The sequence below is a fragment of the Macrotis lagotis genome, chromosome X (genome assembly GCF_037893015.1).
Source record: "Macrotis lagotis isolate mMagLag1 chromosome X, bilby.v1.9.chrom.fasta, whole genome shotgun sequence".
NCBI classification, from domain to species: Eukaryota; Metazoa; Chordata; class Mammalia; order Peramelemorphia; family Peramelidae; genus Macrotis; species Macrotis lagotis.
The window spans coordinates 412,768,889-412,789,195 of NC_133666.1; the positions used below are offsets into that span (position 1 = coordinate 412,768,889).

General features: G+C 36.4%; 1 protein-coding gene across 1 annotated transcript in view; it reads left to right on the forward strand.

Moving 5' to 3' along the window:
- The window catches only part of ARMC1 (armadillo repeat containing 1), a 77,351-nt gene that overhangs the window by 15,725 nt on the left and 41,319 nt on the right, over positions 1-20,307 (forward strand). The window contains exon 3 of the mRNA XM_074202392.1: positions 16,846-16,937. Coding sequence (XP_074058493.1) covers positions 16,846-16,937 — 92 coding nt within the window. The remainder of the gene's footprint in view (positions 1-16,845; positions 16,938-20,307) is intronic.

Sequence of the window (20,307 nt, forward strand, 5' to 3'; positions counted from 1 at the left end):
TCTGTGTTCAGATACCATTCAGATACCATCTGTCTCTGGGATGGGTTGCATTTTTTTATCATAAGTCCATCAAAGAAGGTGCTTCAATATTTTTTCCCACAGTAACTATTGTTAGCTGCTTCCCTTCATTCTATTCCTCCCCACTCCCATTTATTTCTCTATTTATTGATTTTTTTCAGTTTTTGCAACACTTTTTTTTTTTGCAAGGGTTAAGTGACTTGCTCAGAGCCACACAGCTAGATAATTATTAAATATCTGAGGCCAGATTAGTACTCAGGTCATCTTGACTCCAGGGTCGGTGCTTTATCCACTGCATCACCTAGCTGTCTTCATTTATATTTTTCATTTAATGCTGACATTTTTCAGAATTCTGTGATAAAGTTAAAAGAGGAGACTTTGCTTTATTAGGCAAATGTTGGATTATAAATTTCTTCAGGTCAGGGGTGTGTCTCCTTTTATAACCTCTACTGCTTAGCACAATTCATTAAACATGTTTATTCAATATAATGTTGAATAAATAGCAATGGACAGAGAAGTTTTTTATTTAAAACAGTGAAAATGGCACTTCAGGTCAACAAACAACTGTTTAATGCCTGCTATGTCCAATGCTAGGCTTGAGGAATTTAAAGATGGATATGACCCAGGTCCTGCTTTTTCTTTATAGTCCCTATGGAAGAAATGACAGATCTTCAGATGAGCTGATATATATGCAGAATAAGTGCCAAGAATAGATCTAGGAAAAGTATTAGGGAAAATTTGAGCAGTGAGAAATCATTTTCCCTTTGGAGGGCATTCAAGGAAGACGTCATGGAGAAGTTGACATTTGAGTTTGGCCTTGAAGAAAGGGAAATACTTTGATAGATGTTGAAGTAGTGTAGATTCTGAATTGAAGGGATAACTAGCCTGGAATTTGGAAGACAATTGGGAAACTATTTTGGTACTCTGAATGTCTTCTTTACTCCAGGGCCAGTAGCTTTATCCACTGTGCCACCCAACTGCCCCATGGTACCTGGTAGGGCACAAGATCTTGAGAGGTTGTGGGAATGGAAAAAAAAGGTGAATTGCAGGAATGGAAATCAGTGTTGACAATTGATCTGGATGTGTTGGGTAAGAAAGAGGCAAGAGTTAAACCTAATGCTTCCATAGGCTTTGGTATCTGGAGAAGTAAGTGATGCCATTAATATAAATAAAAAAAACTTCTTTGGAGGTGGGAGTGGGAAAGATGACAAATTTGGTTTTATATTTTTTTGATTTTTATCTGCTGATGGTTAAATCTAGGTGGATATTGAAAATATAGACTAGACTTTGGATGCAGTGATGATAGGAATTTGAGAGTTATCCATAAGGGATGATAGTTGAAGTTATGAAAATGAAAGGAATTACCCAGAAAGAGCATATGGAGAGAAAAGGAAGAGCTAGGGCAGAACCTGGAGAGTTTTTTTGGTTGGGGAAGTAAGAGAGCAGTGAAGAAACAGTAAGAGTTAAAAGAGAATCAGAGAAGTAGGAGAACAAAGAGAGTATATGATCTTAAAAACCAAAGGAGAATGAATGTTGACAATTTAAAAATTAAGTTGAACATAAAAAATATTTATTTGACTTTTTTAATCTCATGGCTGTCCAGTTTGCTAAATTTGCAGTTTTACTCAGACTTTTAACAATGGTAAAGTAAAAACTTTTAAAATTCTCTTTAAAAAAAACTAGCATTTTTGGAACAGTAGCAGGTTGTATGGAAGGTCATTTTGTCATTTTATAGTTATCAGCTCTTTTCCCCAAAATCTAGAGTAGAATTTTAATTGGAAAGATTAAAGATGATGGTAGGCCTTAGGTAAGCATATATTCAGAGAAAATAGACCAGATCTACCTAGAAGAGCTATCTTACATTCTGTTTGTGGAGAGGAGAAAGTGAGACTGATAACTTAGCACGGTACCTCTTCATTCAAGTCCAATTCATGTCCTTGTCATGACCTTACCTCTCTAATGTCATGGTCGCCTTCAAGAATGAAAGACATCATCATCTTGTAGAGAGAACGTATACAAAATTATAAACCTGACTGCTTCAGCTAAACATTTTACTTTTTGAATGTATTTTCACATGCCCATACCAAGACAACTTGGAAAGTCTTATTTCAGGATGTGTGGTATGTTTTATTTATTAATTTAATTTCATCCTGAATATGAGAGAAATTGTACTTCTCTGTATTTGAGTATTCTAATCTTTCATTTTAATTTTCCAGTACAAATTAAGTTTTAATGTGCAACACATAGTTATCTAGATTTTTGGAAATGCTTTAATATATAACTCCTTCATAATTTCATGTCCTCCAAACCTAATGTTCCTGTTACTGTTATATGCCAGTTCACTTGAACCACATTTTAGTTTGGAACACTCATAGTCTACTTGAACAGTTCTGGACGGAGAAGGGTATAGATAAGAAAGGGCGTATTTTTCAAGTATGAGTGCAACTACCATGTGAGAGATCTTGACATTGTAGTGCATATTAATAAATGCTTATTGAATTGAATTAGGTTGAATTTCAGTTTTCACCATTTTTTAAAATATGGTATAGGGCACAGTGGAACTTTGTCACCAGTTTTTATGAACACAATGAAAAATACTTTTTCTTTATATGTAACTTGCCTTGCATTAAAAAGTCCCTATTCCTTCAGTTAAGAGGCTGAAACTCACTAATTGCTGAGGGATTCAAATTGCTTCTTAATAGATTAATTTTTTTAATCTGAAGTTTGATTTTTTTATTGCTCTATCTCATTAGTTTCCTCAATCAGCTTTCATCCTAAACCATATCTTTGCGCACTACCTTTTGACATTGTTTGAGCTGGGCTGTGGTCTTTCTTGGCTAGCACATAGAAGGAATCCCAGTGGTTCTCTGTTCCAGCCTCTGTTACTAGAACTGAATGTCAACAAGTTATGTGACTCAGAGTTGTTGCTCCTGGGAGTGAGAAATTTACTTTAGACTTTCCATTTGCCTTTGGCAGCTTGAATCCTGGAGGAGTTTTTTTCTTTCTTTTTTTCTCCCAGGTTATTTTCATTTATTTAGCTCTTTTTAAAAAACTTTTATATTCCAATTACATGCAATGGTATTTTTCAGCTTTCATCCATTTGCAGGTTTATTAGGTCCACTCCCCATGACTGCAAAACAATTTGGTAAAAATTGTACATATACAGTCTTGTTTAACATATTTTCATATAATCGTGTTTTTTTAATTTATTTTTTATTCTCATTTTGTACAAATGTTTTTTTGCATTAATAAAATATTCTTGTTTACAAGTAAACAAAATACCCCTCCTCCCCCATGAATATAGATAGACTTGCTTGGGTGAAAAAAGTAAAGGGGAGAGAAAAAAATTAAAATAAAAAAAATAATAGTAATTGTAGGTATGGCCAGGTGGCACAATGGACGAAGCACCAGCCCTGGAGCCACAAGCACCCGAGTCCATATCCAGCCTCGTAAACCCAACAATCACCCAGCCATGTGACATGCAAGCCACCTGATCCCCACTGCCCTGCAAAAACCAAAAAGAAGAAAGGGAAAAAAAAGACCCAAAATAAAATAAAATAGTAATAATAGTAGGGGTGGCTGGGTGGCAGACAGAGTATTGGCCCTTGAGCCAGGAGCACCTGGATCCAAATCCGGCCCCAGACACACAAAGATCACCCCGCTATGTGGCCCCAGGCAGGCCATCCAGCCCCACTTGCCCTGCACCCCCCCCCCCCCAATAATAATAACAAAAAATGTACTTGAGTCTTTGTTCCAACACCAACAACTCTGTCATGGGTGGATCACATTCTTTATGATGAGTCCATCACAAATGTTACTTCCATATTTTTCCAATGTTGCCATTGCTGATCGCAACTCCCTCCTTTCTTATTTCTCCACTACCGTGTACTCTATTTTCTCTCTCCTTTCACTCTGACTGCTGTAGGGTCGCTGAGTGGCACAGCAGACAGATCCCTGGTACTGGGGCCAAGAAGCCCTGAGCCCCCATACCACCCCTTAGGCCCAGAATCCACCTGGCCCTATGGTCCTGGGCAGGCCATCCAATCCCAGCCCCTTGCAAGAAGTAAAAAAGAAAATTTGTTATATCTGACCACTGTCCCCCCATGGTCCATCCTCTCCTCCTTTATTCACATCCCCACCCCTTCCCCCTGCTCCCCCCTCCTTCTTACTCCAGTTGTCTATACCCCATTGAGTATATATGCTGTTTCCTCTCCTAGCCATCTCTGATGAGAGCAAAGGTTCCCTCATTCCCCCTTGCCTCTCCCCTACCATATAATTGCAATCGCTCATTGTAATAAAAAAATCTTATGTGAAATATCTTGGACTATTCCCCCTCTCGTTTTTCTTTCTCCCATTCCATTTCCCTTTTTTCCCCATTGACTCCATTTTTACACCATATTTTATCTTCAAATTCATTTTTCTCCTGTGCTTCAACTATAAAAGCTCTCTCTACCTGCTCTATTGACTGAGAAGGTTCGTATGAATATTATCAGTATCATTTTTCTATACATGCACTTCATCCTCATTAAGTCCATCATATTTCCCCCCTCTCCTCCAATCTCCATGCTTCACCTGAATCCTGTATCTGAAGATCAAACCTTCTGTTCAGCTCTGGCCATTCCAAAAGGAACATTTGAAATTCCCCTGGTTCATTGAAAGTCTGTCTTTTTCCCTAGAAGAGGACATTCAGCCTTGCTGGGTAGTTCATTCTTGGCTGCATTCTAAGCTCTTTTGCCTTCCGGTATATTGTATTCCAAGCCCTACCAGCTTCCAATGTAGCTGCTGCTAAGTCTTGTGTGATCCTGACTGCAGCTCCACAATATTTAAACTGTGTCCTTCTGGCTGCTTGTAATATTTTCTCTTTGACTTGGGAGTTCTGGAACTTGGCTATAATATTCCTAGGGGTTGTTTTTTTGGGATCTCTTTCTCTGGGGGATCGGTGGATTCTCTCCATTTCTATTTTGCCCTCTGCCTCTAGAATATCAGGGCAATTTTCCTGTAGTAATTCTTTGAAAATGATGTCAAGGCTCTTTTCCTGATCATGACTTTCAGGTATTCCAATAATTTTTAAATTATCTTTCCTAAGTCTGTTTTCCATATCAGTTGTTTTTTCAATGAGATATTTCACATTTTCTTCTAATTTTTCATTTTTTTTTTGTTTTGAAGTATTGATTCCTGATTTCTGGTAAATTCATCAATCTCCCTGAATTCTATTCTTTGTCTGAAGGATTTGTTCTCCTCAGAGAGTTTTCTTATCTCTTTTTCCATCTGGCCAATTTTGCTTTTTAAAGCATTCTTCTCCTCAATAACTTTTTGAACTGTTTTATCCATTTGACCTAAGCTGGTTTTTAGCATGCTATTTTCTTCAGCATTTTTTTGGATTTCCTTGACTAAGCTGCTGACTTCATTTTCATGTTTTTCCTGCATCTCTCTCCTTTCTTTTCCCAGTTTTTCTTCCAACTCCCTCATTTGATTTTCAAAGTCTTTTTTGAGCTCTGTCATAGCCTGAGCCCAATTTCTGTTTTTCTTGGAGTCTTTAGATGCAGGAGCTTGTGCTTCCTCATCTTCAGACTGAGTATTTTGATCCTTCTTGGGCTCATTTGCAAAATATTTCTCAATAGTCTTCCTTTTGTTTCTTTGCTTGCTCGTTTTCTCAGCCTGGGCCTGGTTTGGGGGTGCTTCCTGAGCTTTTGGGACACTCCCCCAATGGTCTCAGTGTGTGTGAGGCTCTGTCCTCCCTCCTGGTCTGTGAATGACCATAAGCACCCCCCTCTGCCACGGGGCTGAGGTGGTGGGGGCCTGCTGTTCTATGGGGGGCCTAGACTGGGATCAGGATCTGAATGTGGTCAGAGCCCCAGAGTCCTGTTCCAAGGGCAGAGGACAGAGCTCAGCAGTCTCTCTCTCTTCACTCCCCTCCCTCAGCTCAATGGGCTCATGCCCTGGAGGCTCCTGCTTACCTGCTTCACCTGTTTCCTGGATCAGGGCTGGGGAAAGACCATGCTGCTTGCTGTGTGCCTTGAGGGCTGGGCTCCATGTGCTTGCTCTGGCAGAGGTCCCCCGCTGTTCCCCCACTTTGTGCCCAGTGCTCCTCGGGGTGCAGCTCAGGAGACTCCCCCCCCCTGCTGAGAGCTGAGACTCCTGGCGCCCTGGGGCTGCCTCCGGGAGGCAGAAGTTCTTTCCCTCTGGCGGGCCACCCCTCTGGCAGGCTGCCTCTCCGATCCCGGGGAGCAGAGCCTTTCTGCTCTTTTCCAGGTTACCTTGAGTAGGAGAACTGCCACACTGGGTCCCTTTGTGGGTTCTGTCTCTGGAAAGTTTAGTTAGAGTCCTTAGCTGATGAATTTTATGAGAGAGCTTCTAAGACTATCTCTTCATGTGGCCATCTTGGCTCCGCCCATAATCATGTTTTAAAAGAGGAATTAAAGCTAAGGGGAAAATCCCTGATAAAAAAAAAATTGAAGTTTTTTTTTTTTGCAAGGCAAATGGGGTTAAGTGGCTTGCCCAAGGCCACACAGCTAGGTAATTATTAATTGTCTGAGACTGGATTTTTGAACCCAGGTACTCCTGACTCCAGGACTGATGCTTTATCCACTATGCCAACTAGCCAATCCACAATTGAAGTTTTAAAAAGTGAACATAGTATGCTTTCCTTTGCATTCAGGTGCCATAATTTTTTCTCTAGCTGTGGATGTCATTTTCCATGTTAGGTTTCTTCAGATCAGAGGAACTGCATGGTTCATAGTTGATCATCTCACAATGCTGTTAATGTGTACAATGTTCTCTTGGTCCTGGTCACTTCATTCAGCATTGGTTAATGTATGCATGCTTCTTTAAAAATCTGTCCACTAAGGATTTCTTATAGAGCAATAGTACTTCATAGCATCATATACCATAACTTGTCCAGTCATTCCCCCTATTTTTTTCTTTTTCTTTTTCCAATTACATGCAAAAATAGTTTTAAGCATTCATCTTTTTACAAGCTTTTGAGTTTCACATTTTTTGACCATCCTCCTTTCCTACTGCCTCCTAATGCAGCAAGCAATCTGATAAAGATTATACATGTACAGTCATGTTTAACATATTCCCATATTAGTTATGTTGTGAAAGAATTTAGAACTAAGGAGGAAAGTAACCATGAGAAAGAAAGAAAAAGCAAAAGAACTGTATGTTTTGCTCTGCATTTGGACTAAATAGTTTTTCTCTGAATATTATAGATGCCATTTTCCATTGCAGGTCTTACAGGATTGTCCTTGGTCATTGAATTGCTGAGAGGAATTACGTTCATCATAATTAGTCATCTCTCACAGTATTCTCCTGGTTCTGTTCACTTCACTCAGCATCAGTTCATGCAAGTTTTTCCAGGCTTTTCTGGAGTCTGACCACTCATGATTTTTTTTCTCGATACTGACACTCCATTCTTATTCCATGTTAACTTACACATGTGCAAAACATTTTAAAAATTATATATTCTATTACAAAAAAATTTCTCAAACACAGCCCATTTCAAACAACCTTCTTGGTGTCTGGATTTTACTATCACATTGTTTCAATAAATGATTTTAAAATGGAAAACATGACACATACCAAGTTCTATGGCTTTTCATTTTAAAAGATACCAGCTTCAATTTTTAATAAACTTTAACAAAAAAAAATTTTTTTTGCACCTCCTAAGACAAGATTTAGAGTAGCAGGAAGAAGGGTGGGAAAAAAACCCCCAGTGGTTAAAATATGTATGTATGTAAGAAAATGCTTACATGGTAGGTCAATGCAAAATAATGGGGAGAAACAATCTCAGAAATGAGAGCCTAACTAGTAGGTGCAATGAATACCACAGGATCAATCATCTATTGACTATGTAAAGTGCTTCTAGTTAACAGTAACAACAAAAAACTCTTTTTAAGTTTTGCTGATAGGGGTATAAGATAAACACTCATGATTTCTTGCAGAAAAATAATACTCTTATCACTTTCTTATGTCAAAATTTATTCAACCATTTCCCAATTGATCCCCTCAATCTCCAGTTCTTTTCCACTACAAAAAAGAGCTGCTATAAATATTTTTACACATGGGGGGGTCTCCTCCCCTTTTTTATGATCTTTTTGAGATATTGACCCATTAGTGATCAAAGGATATGCACTTTTGTTGTCCTTTTGGCAGTTTCAAATTATTCTCCAGAATGATTGGTTCAGTTCACAGCTCCACAACAGTGTATTAGTGTCCCAATTTTCCCACATCCTTTTTTTTTTTGTCATTTTAACCAATTTGATAGGTGTAATAGGTTTAAGGTAATACCTCAGAGTTGTTTTAATTTGCATTTCTCTAATCAATAATGACTTGGAGCATTTTTTCGTATGACTATAGATAGTTTTAATTTTTTTCATCTGTAATTTTTTTTATCCTTTGACCATTTATCAATTGGGGAATGACTTGTATTCTTATAAATTTGACCCAGTTCTCTATTTATTTTAGAAATGAGACCTCTATCAAAAAATCTAATCTTGGTTTCATTGATTTCATTTATGCAAAATTTAATTTACTGTAGTCAAAATTATCCATTTTGCAATATATTATGTTCTCTCTCTCTTCTTTGATCAAAAACTTTTCTCCATTACATAGATTCTGATACATTCCTTGTTCTCTGAATTGTCTTATAGTCTCACCCCTTTATGTCTAAATCTTTATCTATTTTAACCTTATCATGGTATGGGGGTGAGATGTGGTCTATGCCTAGTTTTTGCTTTGTTATTTTCTGGTTTTCCCAGAAATTTTTGTCAAATAGTAAGTTCTTATCCCAGAAACTAGAATCTTTGGATTTCTCAAATAGTATATTGCTGTAGTCATTTTCTATTTTTTGTTGTTGTTGTTGTTGTTTTTGTTTTTGCAAGGCAATGGGGTTAAGTGGCTTGCCCAAAACCACACAGCTAGGTAATTATTAAGTGTCTGAGGCCAGATTTGAACTCAGGTACTCCTGACTCCAGGGCCAGTGCCGTATCCACTGTGCCACCTAGCCGCCACTGTAGTCTCCCCCTACCCCCTGCCCTGTGTCTCTTTGGTTTTCATTTAGTTTGACATATTTCTATACTACCTGTGTGTGAAAGTGTGTTTTCCCCAATAAGGTTGGGTTTCATATGATTCTCACTCCCCATGGTTGTCCAACCATGTTCAGAGTTACTAATTCTTTTAAAATTGTCTTTACCTTATTGTTGTCTTTGTATAATTTGTTTTTTTGGTTCTGTTAATACTACAGCAGTTCATGCTAGTCTTCCTAGGTTTCTTTGAAACCGTCCCCTTCATTAATTTTTATTTATTCAGTCATTCTCCACTGATTCTCAGCCTTTCCCATCTCAAAAAGAGGTAAAAATATTTTTTATACATGTTTGATTTAATTATTGTGTTTAAACTTTAAAAGTTCCATCCATCTTTGATCATTTTTATCAGGAATGTTTGGAAACCCTCTATTTCTTTAAAGGTTTATTTTTCCTGTTAGGATTATATTCAGTTTTGTTGGACAAATAATTCTCTTAGCCTTTGTTTTTTGTCTTCTGGGATTTGATATTCTAAGCTATCTCCCGCTTCATAGTTGTGACTGTTAAATTGCAAATATTCTTGATTGTGGCTCCTTGGTATTTTAATTCTTTATTTCTGACTGCTTGAAGTACTTTTTATTTGACTTAGAAACTCTGGATTTTGGATATAATTTTTCTTGGGGATTTTTCACTTTTGAGGTTTTTACGAAAGTGACAGGTAGATTCTTGCTGTGTGTCCTTTGCCCTCTGGTTCTAAGAGATCTGGGTGGTTTTCTTTTTGCTTAAAATTAAAAAAAAAATTTTATTGCTATGTTTAGTTTTTTATTTGCTTTTTTAAATTTATTTTCTCCAGTTACATATAAAAACAATTTTTAACATATATTTTTAACACTTGAGTCCCAAATACTCTCCCTTTCTCTCCAACCCCTCCCCACCTTGATAAGACAAGCAATTTAATAGAGAATATATATATGTGTAATCTTGTAAAGCATTTCTATAATAGTCATATAAAAGAAATCTAAACTCCTCAAAAAAAACCCTCAAGAAAAATGAAGTTTTAAAAGAAGTTTGCTTCAGTCTGTATTCAGGCACCATCATTTCTCCGGGGATTAATAATATTTTTCATCATAAATCCATCAGTTGTTTTGGGTCATTGTATTTCTGAGAATAGCTAAGTCATTCACATCCAATCATCTTACAATATTGTTGTTACTTTGTATACAGTACATTTCACTTTTCATCAGCTTATGTAAGTCTTTTCAGGTTTTGCCCAATTGATGGACATTCCCTCTATTTCTAATTCTTTGCTACTGTTATAAATATTTTTCTGCATATAGGTCCATTTCCTTTTTTTTTTTTTAATATCTCTTTTGGTATGCAGACCTAGTTAGGATTGCTTGGTCAGCGGGTATATATGATTTTTATAGTCCTTTGGATATAGATCTACATTGCTTTTCAGAATAGTGGAATCAGTTCACTACTGGAGCAATAGTGCTTTAATGTTTCATTTTTCCAACATACCCTCCGACATTTTCATTTTCTGTTCTGTTAGCCAATCTAATGGGTATGAGGTAGTGCTTCAGAATTGTTTTAATTTGCATTTCTCCAATCAGTATTGATTTAGAGCATTTTTAATTGTGGTTATAGATAGCTTTATTACTTCATCTGAAAGCTGTTATGGGCAGTATTCTTTTAATATTTCTTGAATTTGAATGTCTAAGCCCTTTCTGGTCAAAGCAGTCAGGTAGCCTGATGATTCTTAAATTTTTTTTCTCCTTGATCTGTTTATCATTGTTTTTTAAAAATAAGATATCTTATGTTTTCTTCTATTCCCCCCCCCTTCTTTTGTTTTAGTATTTTTCATACCCAATTATTTTCTTCTTTTTGGTCTATTCTAATTATTAGGGATTGCTTGGGCAAGATTTTGTACCTCTTGTGATAAGTTGTTAATTTTCCAGTTTGGTTTTTTTTTAATTTTAATTAGCCAAGATTTCCCTATCTTTCACCCCAGTCCCCAGTTGAGAACATGAGAAAAACAAAATTCACTACCAACACATATATTCATTCAAAACAAATTTCCTCATTGGCTAGATCCAAAAATAAAATTATCTCATTCTGCATTTCGAATTTTCCCTTTCTCTATAAGGAAGTGGGTAACGTGTCATATGTCCTTATTAAGTCTCCTAGAATGCTTAATTGCTCATTATGTTTAATGTTAAGAAGTAAAAAATAATATTCGACCACATTTATATCCTTTGTTCATCTATTATCCAGTGTGTGAACATTCCCTCAGATTTCCCTTCTTTGTCTCCTCAGAAGAACTATAAATATTTTTATACATCTTTAGAGTTTATTTTGTTTGGAACTAATATTTACCTTAATCTAGCCTCTAATTTCCTCCTCCTTCTGCCTCTCATTTTCCTATTTGAATGAATGAAATGTGTTTCTCTACCCAATTCTATGTGTGCATATATGTGTGTGCATGCATTCTTCCTTTCTTTGACTGTTTTAGATGAGGGAATTCATGTGTCAGCTATTTCTCCTAGCCTCTTCCTTGTTTGAATAGCTGTGTTCTTCTGCCCTTTTTTAATGTGAGGTATTTTTCCTTAATTTCCTTGTTGCCCCATTTCCCTATTCCTCCTCTTCTGCTCTCTTTCCATTCTTCTCTTAAGATCATGAAGACATAACAGAATCACTTCTAGAGCTTGTCTAATTTGATTCCTTCAGTGACCCCTGATGATAAAGATTCTGAAGGGAACTGTCATCTGCCCATATTTGAATGTTAGCATTTTGTTTTTGTTTTATCTTTTATCCTTGTTCATTCATATTCACCTTTTGTGTTTTTTCACTTCTGTGAAAAAGTATTTCCACAGCTCTGATCTTTTTTCAGGAATGCTTAGAAGTCTTCTGTTTCAGGAGTAACAATTAAAATTGTGTGTCTGTGATCCTGACTATAATTCCTTGATACCTGACTTCTTTCTTTTCAGGTGCTTATAGTATTTTTGGCCTGGAAGCTCTGGATTTTAATTTTACTGTTCCTGGAAGTTTTTGCTGTGGGATTTATTTCAGAAAATACCTGGTGGATTCTTTCTATTTATACTTTACCATCTGGTTTTAAGAGATATTTAAGTAGTTTTTCTTTTATGATTTTTAAAAATAGAATCTAAAATTATTTTTGTTCATGGCTTTCAGAAAGTACATTCTTAAATTTTTCTTCCTGATCTCTTTTTTAGGTCGTTTGCTTTTGTTATGAGATAAACATTTTTTGGTTTTTCTAACCTTTTGATTTTGTTTTAATATTTTTTGTTGCCTCATGGAGTCTTTAGTTTCTATTTTGTCTATTCTAAATCTTTCATAACTTTCATGTCTTTTCCAGAGTCTTCCTCAAACACTCTCGTTTTATGTATAAAAACATTTAAAAATTTTTTTAAACTCTTGCTTTGTATCTTTCAAGAAATCTAGTTGAGTTTGTGCTCAAGGTATGCTTTTCTCCTAGACATAGTTTGTAGATGTTTTCATTCACATCTGTGTTTGTGTCTTGAGCATCTCTGCCACCATAATAGTTAATTATAGTGCGATTCTTTTTTTGTTTGCCTACTTTTCCAACTTCCTTTCTGACTGAACTTTATGTTAGGACTGTTAGGACTGGACTCTGCCATATTTCTAGAGAGAAGACCTGGACTGGTTCCCTTAGTTTCTTTCTTAGAATATTGAATGTTGTATTATTCTAGGATCTTAGAGACAGATTGGGGATCTTGAAACTTACGGTGTTCTGAAGTTGCCTGATCAGGGCTAAGTCTGGGTGTTGCCTCCTAGTCTGAGCTCTGCAAGTTCCTATCCTAGGTTTGAGTCTAAGTAGGTTTGAGTCTAAGCAACAGTAGACTGCTGAACTCAGATACCATTAATCAGCAGAATTGGAGGCTCCTATTGGGTCCGAGATTCATGCCCTGATTATTTCTCTGCAAGGCTTTAAGCTGGAATGAAAGCTAAAGAGTCATTTTGCTGTTGCTTGCTTTTGTCCTTACTTTTCTTTCAGGATATCACCTACAGCCTGAGATGGGTAATTGAGGAACAGGGTCACTTATCAGTCCACTCTATGACAGTTACTATGTATTAGGCAACAAAACTGCTGGTGAATACCATTCTTCATCATTTTGCTCCAGAATGACTCTGGAGATGTTCTCTTATGGATTTGGTTCTTCTTTCTTGTCTCAGGTCACAGTCTCTCCCTTGACACTGTTCCCTTGTCCCAGCGTTCACAAACCTCTGCCTCCTTAAGCTGAACTGCACTGGGAAAGATTCCATTGCTGAGATAGAATTAAAACTATAATATTTGATCATCAAGTAGTGATGCTGTTAGGGTATACAATGTTTTCCTGGTTGTCAGATGTATTTGTCCTTCATTTTCTTTCTTTTTTTTTTGCAAGACAATGGGGTTAAGTGACTTGCCCAAGGCCACACAGCTAGGTAATTATTAAGTGTCTGAGGCCGAATTTGAACTCAGATACTCCTGACTTCAGGGTTGTTGCTCTATCCACTGCATTACCTAGCTACCCCTTGTCCTTTATTTTCAAAGAAGACCATGACATCAGGGAGGTGATTCCCTGACAAGGATGTGAATTGGATTTGAGTTGAGAGGGTGCTGGGCTAAGTCACCAAGCCTCATTTTTTCCTCTAGAGTCATCTGAGTCCAGTGTCCAGATATGAATTGGGATGACCAGAGATAGCCCTGGATGTGAGGCAATCAGGATTGTGCCCAGGTTCACACAGCTAGTAAATGGCAAGCATCTGAGAACACATTCGGACTCTCATCCTCCTGAATCCAAGACCAGTACTCTATCCACTGTGCCACAGTACCACTGTCCTTCCCAATTTTTCTGAAATCTGCCTGTTCATTTCTTCTTATAGAGTGATAATAATAATCCATCACATTCAAATATCACAACTTGTTCAGCCATTCACCATTTGGTGATCATCTCTTCAATTTCCAGCTCTTTGCCACCACATTTTTATGCATGTTGATCCTCTCCCCCCCCCCCCTTGTTTATGATCTTTTTGAGATTCAGACCTAGTAGTGGTATTGGTGGTCCTAAGGGAATTGTACACATTTTATGGCCCTTTGGTTATAGTTCCAAATTATTCTCCAGAATGGTTGGATCATTTCACAACTCCACCACCAGTATATGAGTTTTCTCATATATACCCTGCAGCATTTATCTTTTCTCTTTTCTTTCATATTAGCGAATCTGGTAGTTGTGAGGTCATAGTTCAGAATTGTTTTATACTTAGCAATACAGCAATAAGAGACAATACTAAAAGACCTGTTATAGAAAATGCAATTCACACCTAGAGAAATAACTATGGAATCTGAATGCAGATCAAAGCATACTTTTTTCATTTTCTTTTTCTTTTTTATCCACCCTTTTCAATTTTTTGCTTTTTCCTTATAATTTAAAACCTTTTTGTTCTGATTAATTTTTCACAGCATGACAAATTTGAAAATATGTGTAATATGATTATACATGTATAACCTATATCACATTACTTGCTAGGAGGGAGATAACATTACAAAAATTAATATTGAAAATTATATTTACATGTAATTAAAAAATAAATAAAAATAATAAAAAGGATTCATTGTGATTTTTTTTTTCCTCAAATTTCCTCATCAGATTTTTTTTTTTCTGGAGCATTTTCTGGTTATGCTTGGAGCAGTTTGGGGATGGGGTTCAGAGTTTTCATCTCCTGCTTCTCCATTTTGGCTCCCTATTTTTGATATTTTATATTTTTGCCTATTTTCAGACTTTTGATTTTGTTCTAATATTTTTTATCACTTTCATGTAGTTCTTGATTTCTATTTGGTTTATTCTAGCTTATAGGGAATTCATTATTCAGATTAAGTTTACTACATTCTGTTTTAAAGCTATTCTTTCTTTGCTATGGAGTTTTAATTTCACTTTTATCTCTTGCATCTTTTCCCGTAGATACTCATGTAGATTATGTGGAAAATCCACTTTTGCCTTTTTATTTCCTTGAAAATTTTATGGAATTAACTCTTCTTTTGGGGATCCACTATAGATCTAGGTCTTTTATACAGTTTTATATCTTTGGTTTACTCATCTTTACAAGGTATTTCTTGAATTCAAGATTTGTACCTTCCAGACTCTGCCCCCTTTTGGGTGATGTGATTGGTCCTGCTTGTCCACTCTGCTTCTTGTGCTGTTTTGCCTCCTAGAGTTAGGCTTTTGTAGATGTTTGAGGTTAAGAACCTTGAATCTTCAAGTTCTCTGTGCTATGTCAGGATCTCAGTACCCCTAGGCCAGCAAACTCTTGACAAACTCTTGAGCTCTTTGCTTAGGACACAGGCTACACTTGTTTCTGACCCTTCTCTGCTAAAGCTTTTGGTTTTGTTATTTACACTAGATATACTGATGAATCCCATTCCCATTATTTGTGGGTTTCTGACTGTCTTTGTTCAATTCTGAGGTGAAAGTAGTCATTGTAGTTTCTTGTTATACAGTTCATGTGAATTACAGGTTTTGCTGAAGCAGTTATTTGGGATCAAGGGTGATCTGTTTTATGGTCAGGCTGCCATTTGCTTCTCCTCTTTTCCACCCCCAGTCAAATCCTTGCTGTATCTCCACTCATCTTAGCTTGGGATATTTGTTGTCTCTCATTTGAACAGTCACAATAACTTCTTGATCACTCTGCTTTCATTCACTCTTCAGTCTCTGCATTATCTTCTTAAATTAAAGGTTTGAATAAGACACTCTTCTGGTAGTCACTTAGTAAAGTGTTTTAAAAATGTCAAATTGAGGAATTTGTATTTTATCCTGGAGATATTATTAGAGTACTCCAGCCTTGGTTTGAGTTTTGTGACAATCTAAAGAAGTAGTTTTTTGAATTTAGCTCCTCTTTAAGCTCTCCATTCTTTCTAGATTTATTTTCAACAGGCTTCCTTATATTTACTTTATGTTATAGCCAACTAAATATACTCTTTGTTCTCCAAACATCATTCCATGCCTAGAATATGCCCCCTCTTTATCTGAGCCTTATAGAATTCCTCTCCAATTATCAGAGCTCAATATATATGCCACATCTTACAGGTGCTCCACATACATCAATTTTCTTTTTCTTTTCAAATTCTTGAATTTAGTTATTTGTTGAAATGTTGAAGCCTCACATCCCAGTGAAATATAATCTCTTTGAAGAAAATTATTGATTCATCTTTTTAGAAATTTTTTTGTCTTTTCACCTGTCAGTAAATGCTTGTTGAATTAAAGTGTCTCAACCAATCTGCTTTTTACCACAGTATTAAAACCTAATGGCTAATATTTCCTAAGTAACATGAAGAAAGAGAACCTTTTGCAATAAATTATTTTTAATCTGGATAATCTAAAAATGTTTGGGGTTTTTTTTTTTGACTTTTGTAAGGCAATGGGATTAAGTGCTTTGACCAAGGACACATAGCTAAGTAAGTATATTAAGTGTCTGAATCTGGATTTGAACTCAGGACCACCTGACTCCAGGACTGGTGTTCTATCTACTGTGCCACCTAGCTACCCCCCACCCTTCTTTTTTTGTTTGTTTAGCATAGGTTTTGGGGTTTTGGTTTTTTTTGGATTTTGCAAGACAGTGAGGTTGGAGTGACTTGCCCAAGGTCACACAGCTATGTAACTATTAAATGTCTGAGGTCAGATTTGAAATTAGGTCTTCCTGACTCCAGGGAGTCCTCTATCCACTGTGCCACCTAACTTCCATGGATAATCTAGAAATGAGAATTAATTGATTGTTTCTGTTTTAGGCTCTACGCTACTTGGCTGAATGTCGGGCTAACAGAGAAAAAATGAAAGGTGAACTGGGTATGATGTTGAGCTTACAAAATGTAATACAAAAGTAAGTAGACTATGTTTTATTTTGCTAGAAATAGAAAAATAGATTGTCTGGTTAAGCTATTACATATAATTCTTATGAAAAGTCTTAGTTGAATCTTTGAAATTGAATATATATATATATATGCATAGCTTTTTCATTTCTATTATAAATTGCAAAAACAAAAAAGCCATATGTTGTTTCTAAGTTGAAATGAGTAGAATAGTAATTACTTTATACAAAATTGTATTTAATATGTTATAATATAGTTTCTTTCAACCTTTTTGAGTATTAAGACCCATTTTGAGTATACAAAAAATTTCACAGATTGTTCCCATGGTATAGTTACATTGTTGGTATTCACTGATTGAGAAAATGGAGACAAAAAACTGATCTGAATTATGTATTGCTTTTAAATTTGTGTCTTATTCATTATATCTACATTGTTTGAAAAAATGCCTTTTTATGAGAGACATTTTAGTTCAAAAGGACTACTTGCATATTTTGTTGGATCTAAACAAAGGTTTCTCATGCACCCACAAAGTTTCTGACTTATTTATTGATTTGCTTCATTGCTTACTATAGTGAACTAGCAGGTTATGGAACAGCCCAATCAGGAATATATGGGCTTCAGAAGGACTTCTTTGGGGAGATTTATAGGCATCTATTTTTGAAGAGATCATAGAGGAGATTTAGGACCCTTTGATTGATTTTTGAGAACATTTTTTGTCCTTGAGCTTTCACAGCCACCTTGCTTCAGCACAGAATGGGATCTAAGGCCAGGCTGAGCTGGGAAAGACCTTGTCTGAAACCAAGCTCTGACCTGAGTGAACTCTACCATTCTCTGATAAATGGGAACAATGAGGAAGGAGGAATATGTATATGTATACTTGTCCAGATGACTAGAGAATTTTTAGCATTTTTTTTTTTTTTACGATTTTTCAAGGCAACAGGGTTAAGTGGCTTGCCCAAGGCCACACGGCTAGGTAATTATTAAGTGTCTGAGTTCGGATTTGAACCCAGGTGCTCCTGACTCCAAGGCCAGTGCTCTATCCACTGTGCCACCTAGCCGCCCCTAATTTTTAGCATTCTTAATGAAAAGACCAGAGCCTGATAAAAATTTGGCTTGTGAAACCTAGAAAGGAATCAGTAACATTTAAGGATTTTGACTGTAGACCTCACCTTGGAGGATTAGGGATGCTCCCATTCTTTTTTTAAAATGTCCTATCAATTAGTTGGTTACCAGAGGGCATTGTCCCTGAAATACTTGTTCAAACTCCTATCTAGTTAAGAAGCTCTTTTGCTTTCACTGTCAATCTCAGTTCCAGCTTCTGGAGTCTCCCTGTACCACTCCCTTCTTCTGCCTGCTTTCAGATAGTGCCATTTTTTACCTTCCCAAGATCTTCCATATTTTCCTTTCACATGCATGAAATAAACCTTATTTATTTTGAGGTTTTAATTATTCCTTGATCCAGAAAGGACACTTGCAGGCCACAACTCCTCTGAGGCCCTTTTTATGCTGTTGTTTTGTATTTCCATACTGGGTTCCTAGATTTCCCTAGGTTAATAGCTGGGAGTTATTACCCAAGGGGGTATAATATATATAACAGAAAAACATCTATCTAACCTAGTTGAATTCATTTCTCTAGACCGAGTTAAGCCTCATCTTTGAATCTTGAAAGAACTGGCAAATGTGATTTTTGGACCACTGTCAATGATATTTGAAAAAATCATGGAAACAAGAGAGGTACTTCAAGCTTGAAAGAGGAAATGTCCTTTTCAAAAAAGGGAAGAGGACAAAATCTGCAAACTATAGGCCATTTAGTTTGAATTGTAGAAAAAATTCTAGAACAGATCATTAAAAAAATAGTTGCTGACCGTTTAGAAAAGGAAGCAGTGATTAAAAAGTACCAGATTTAATCAAGAAGAGGCTACCCCAGGCTGATCTCATTTCTCATTTTAACAATTGTCAAAGTAGAAGAGGAGAAGAATTCTGGGTATTCAATTTGCTTAGATTTTATCAAAGTTTTGATAAAGTTTCTCATCCAACTGGTGTGAACATGGAAATAGTTGGATTTGATGAGAATATAAACAGATTGGATTAAAATATGGTTGATTGGTCAGATTCAGAGTAGTTGTTTCAATGTCAACCTGGCAGGAGGTCTCCAGTGGAGTGGTGCAAGAATCTGTCAATTGACTTGTCAACCACAATTTTTATCAGTGGCTTGGATAAAGGCATATATGGCATATTCATAAAATTTGCAAGATAAATCAGAGATGGGAGGATAGCTAAGACAGTGGATGACAGAATCTGTATCCAAATTTTGATGAGCTTGAACATTGGGACAAATCTTAGGTGATGAAATTCTTTGTGATTAATGTACAGAGCCTTTCATTTTGGTACAAAAATAATTACTTTTGCTAGATGAGGGAAGCATGGTTAGACATGAGTTCAGGGAAAAAAAAGATCTGAAAAAAGTAGTGTACCTCAAGCTTCTATATGGTTCAGAAATTGCTAATTTGATCTCTGACTGCATTTAGAGGATGTAGTTTACAAGAATATGAAGGTGAGAGTTTTGTTCTTTTCTAACTGCCCTCATGTTCAGTTCTCAGTGCCACAGTTTAAGAGGTACTTTGATAAGCTAAAGAGTGTTCAGAGAAGATCAGCCAGAATGATTAAAGGGTAGTGTCTTATAGTTTGAAGGAAATAGTAATGTTTAGCCTGGAGAAGAGAGGACTTGTTGCGACAGGCTAGAGGTCTTCGGGTATTTGAAAGACTGATATGTATAGGAAAAATTAGACTTGTTTTTGTTGGAGGGGACAGAGCCAGGTAGAAATTGCAAAGAGGCAAATTTAGACATAATGTCAGGAAAAACTCCCTAATATAGGAGTGGACCAAATGTAGAATGATCATCTCTTGTTGGTGAACTCATAATAGGAATTTCTCTTCAGTATGAGTTGGACCAGGTGACTTCTGAAGTTTTTTCATTTCTAAGATTCTATGATTATAAAGCTCTTTGATGTGATATTTCATTTGCTCCTCCAAACAATCTCCATGGCTCCTTGGTATCTCCAACATCAAATATAAAGTCCTTCATTTGGCATTTAACATTCTTAACAACTAGCCCCCTTTCTTCTTACAGTCTATGGTCTTCTTTACAGTATATGGTCCAGCTATACTGACCTACTTGATGTTAAATCTCCTGTTTTGATGTCTTTGCAGTGGCTATCCTCACAGTACTTAGAATGTTCTGCTTCACTTTCTACTTCTTAGATTTCTTGGTTCTTTTTAGACTCATCTCAGATGCCTTCCTTTGTGAGAGGCTTCTTCTGGTACCCCCAGCTGCCAGAACCTTCTCTTTTAAAGTTACTTTCCATCTACATTGTTTGTATA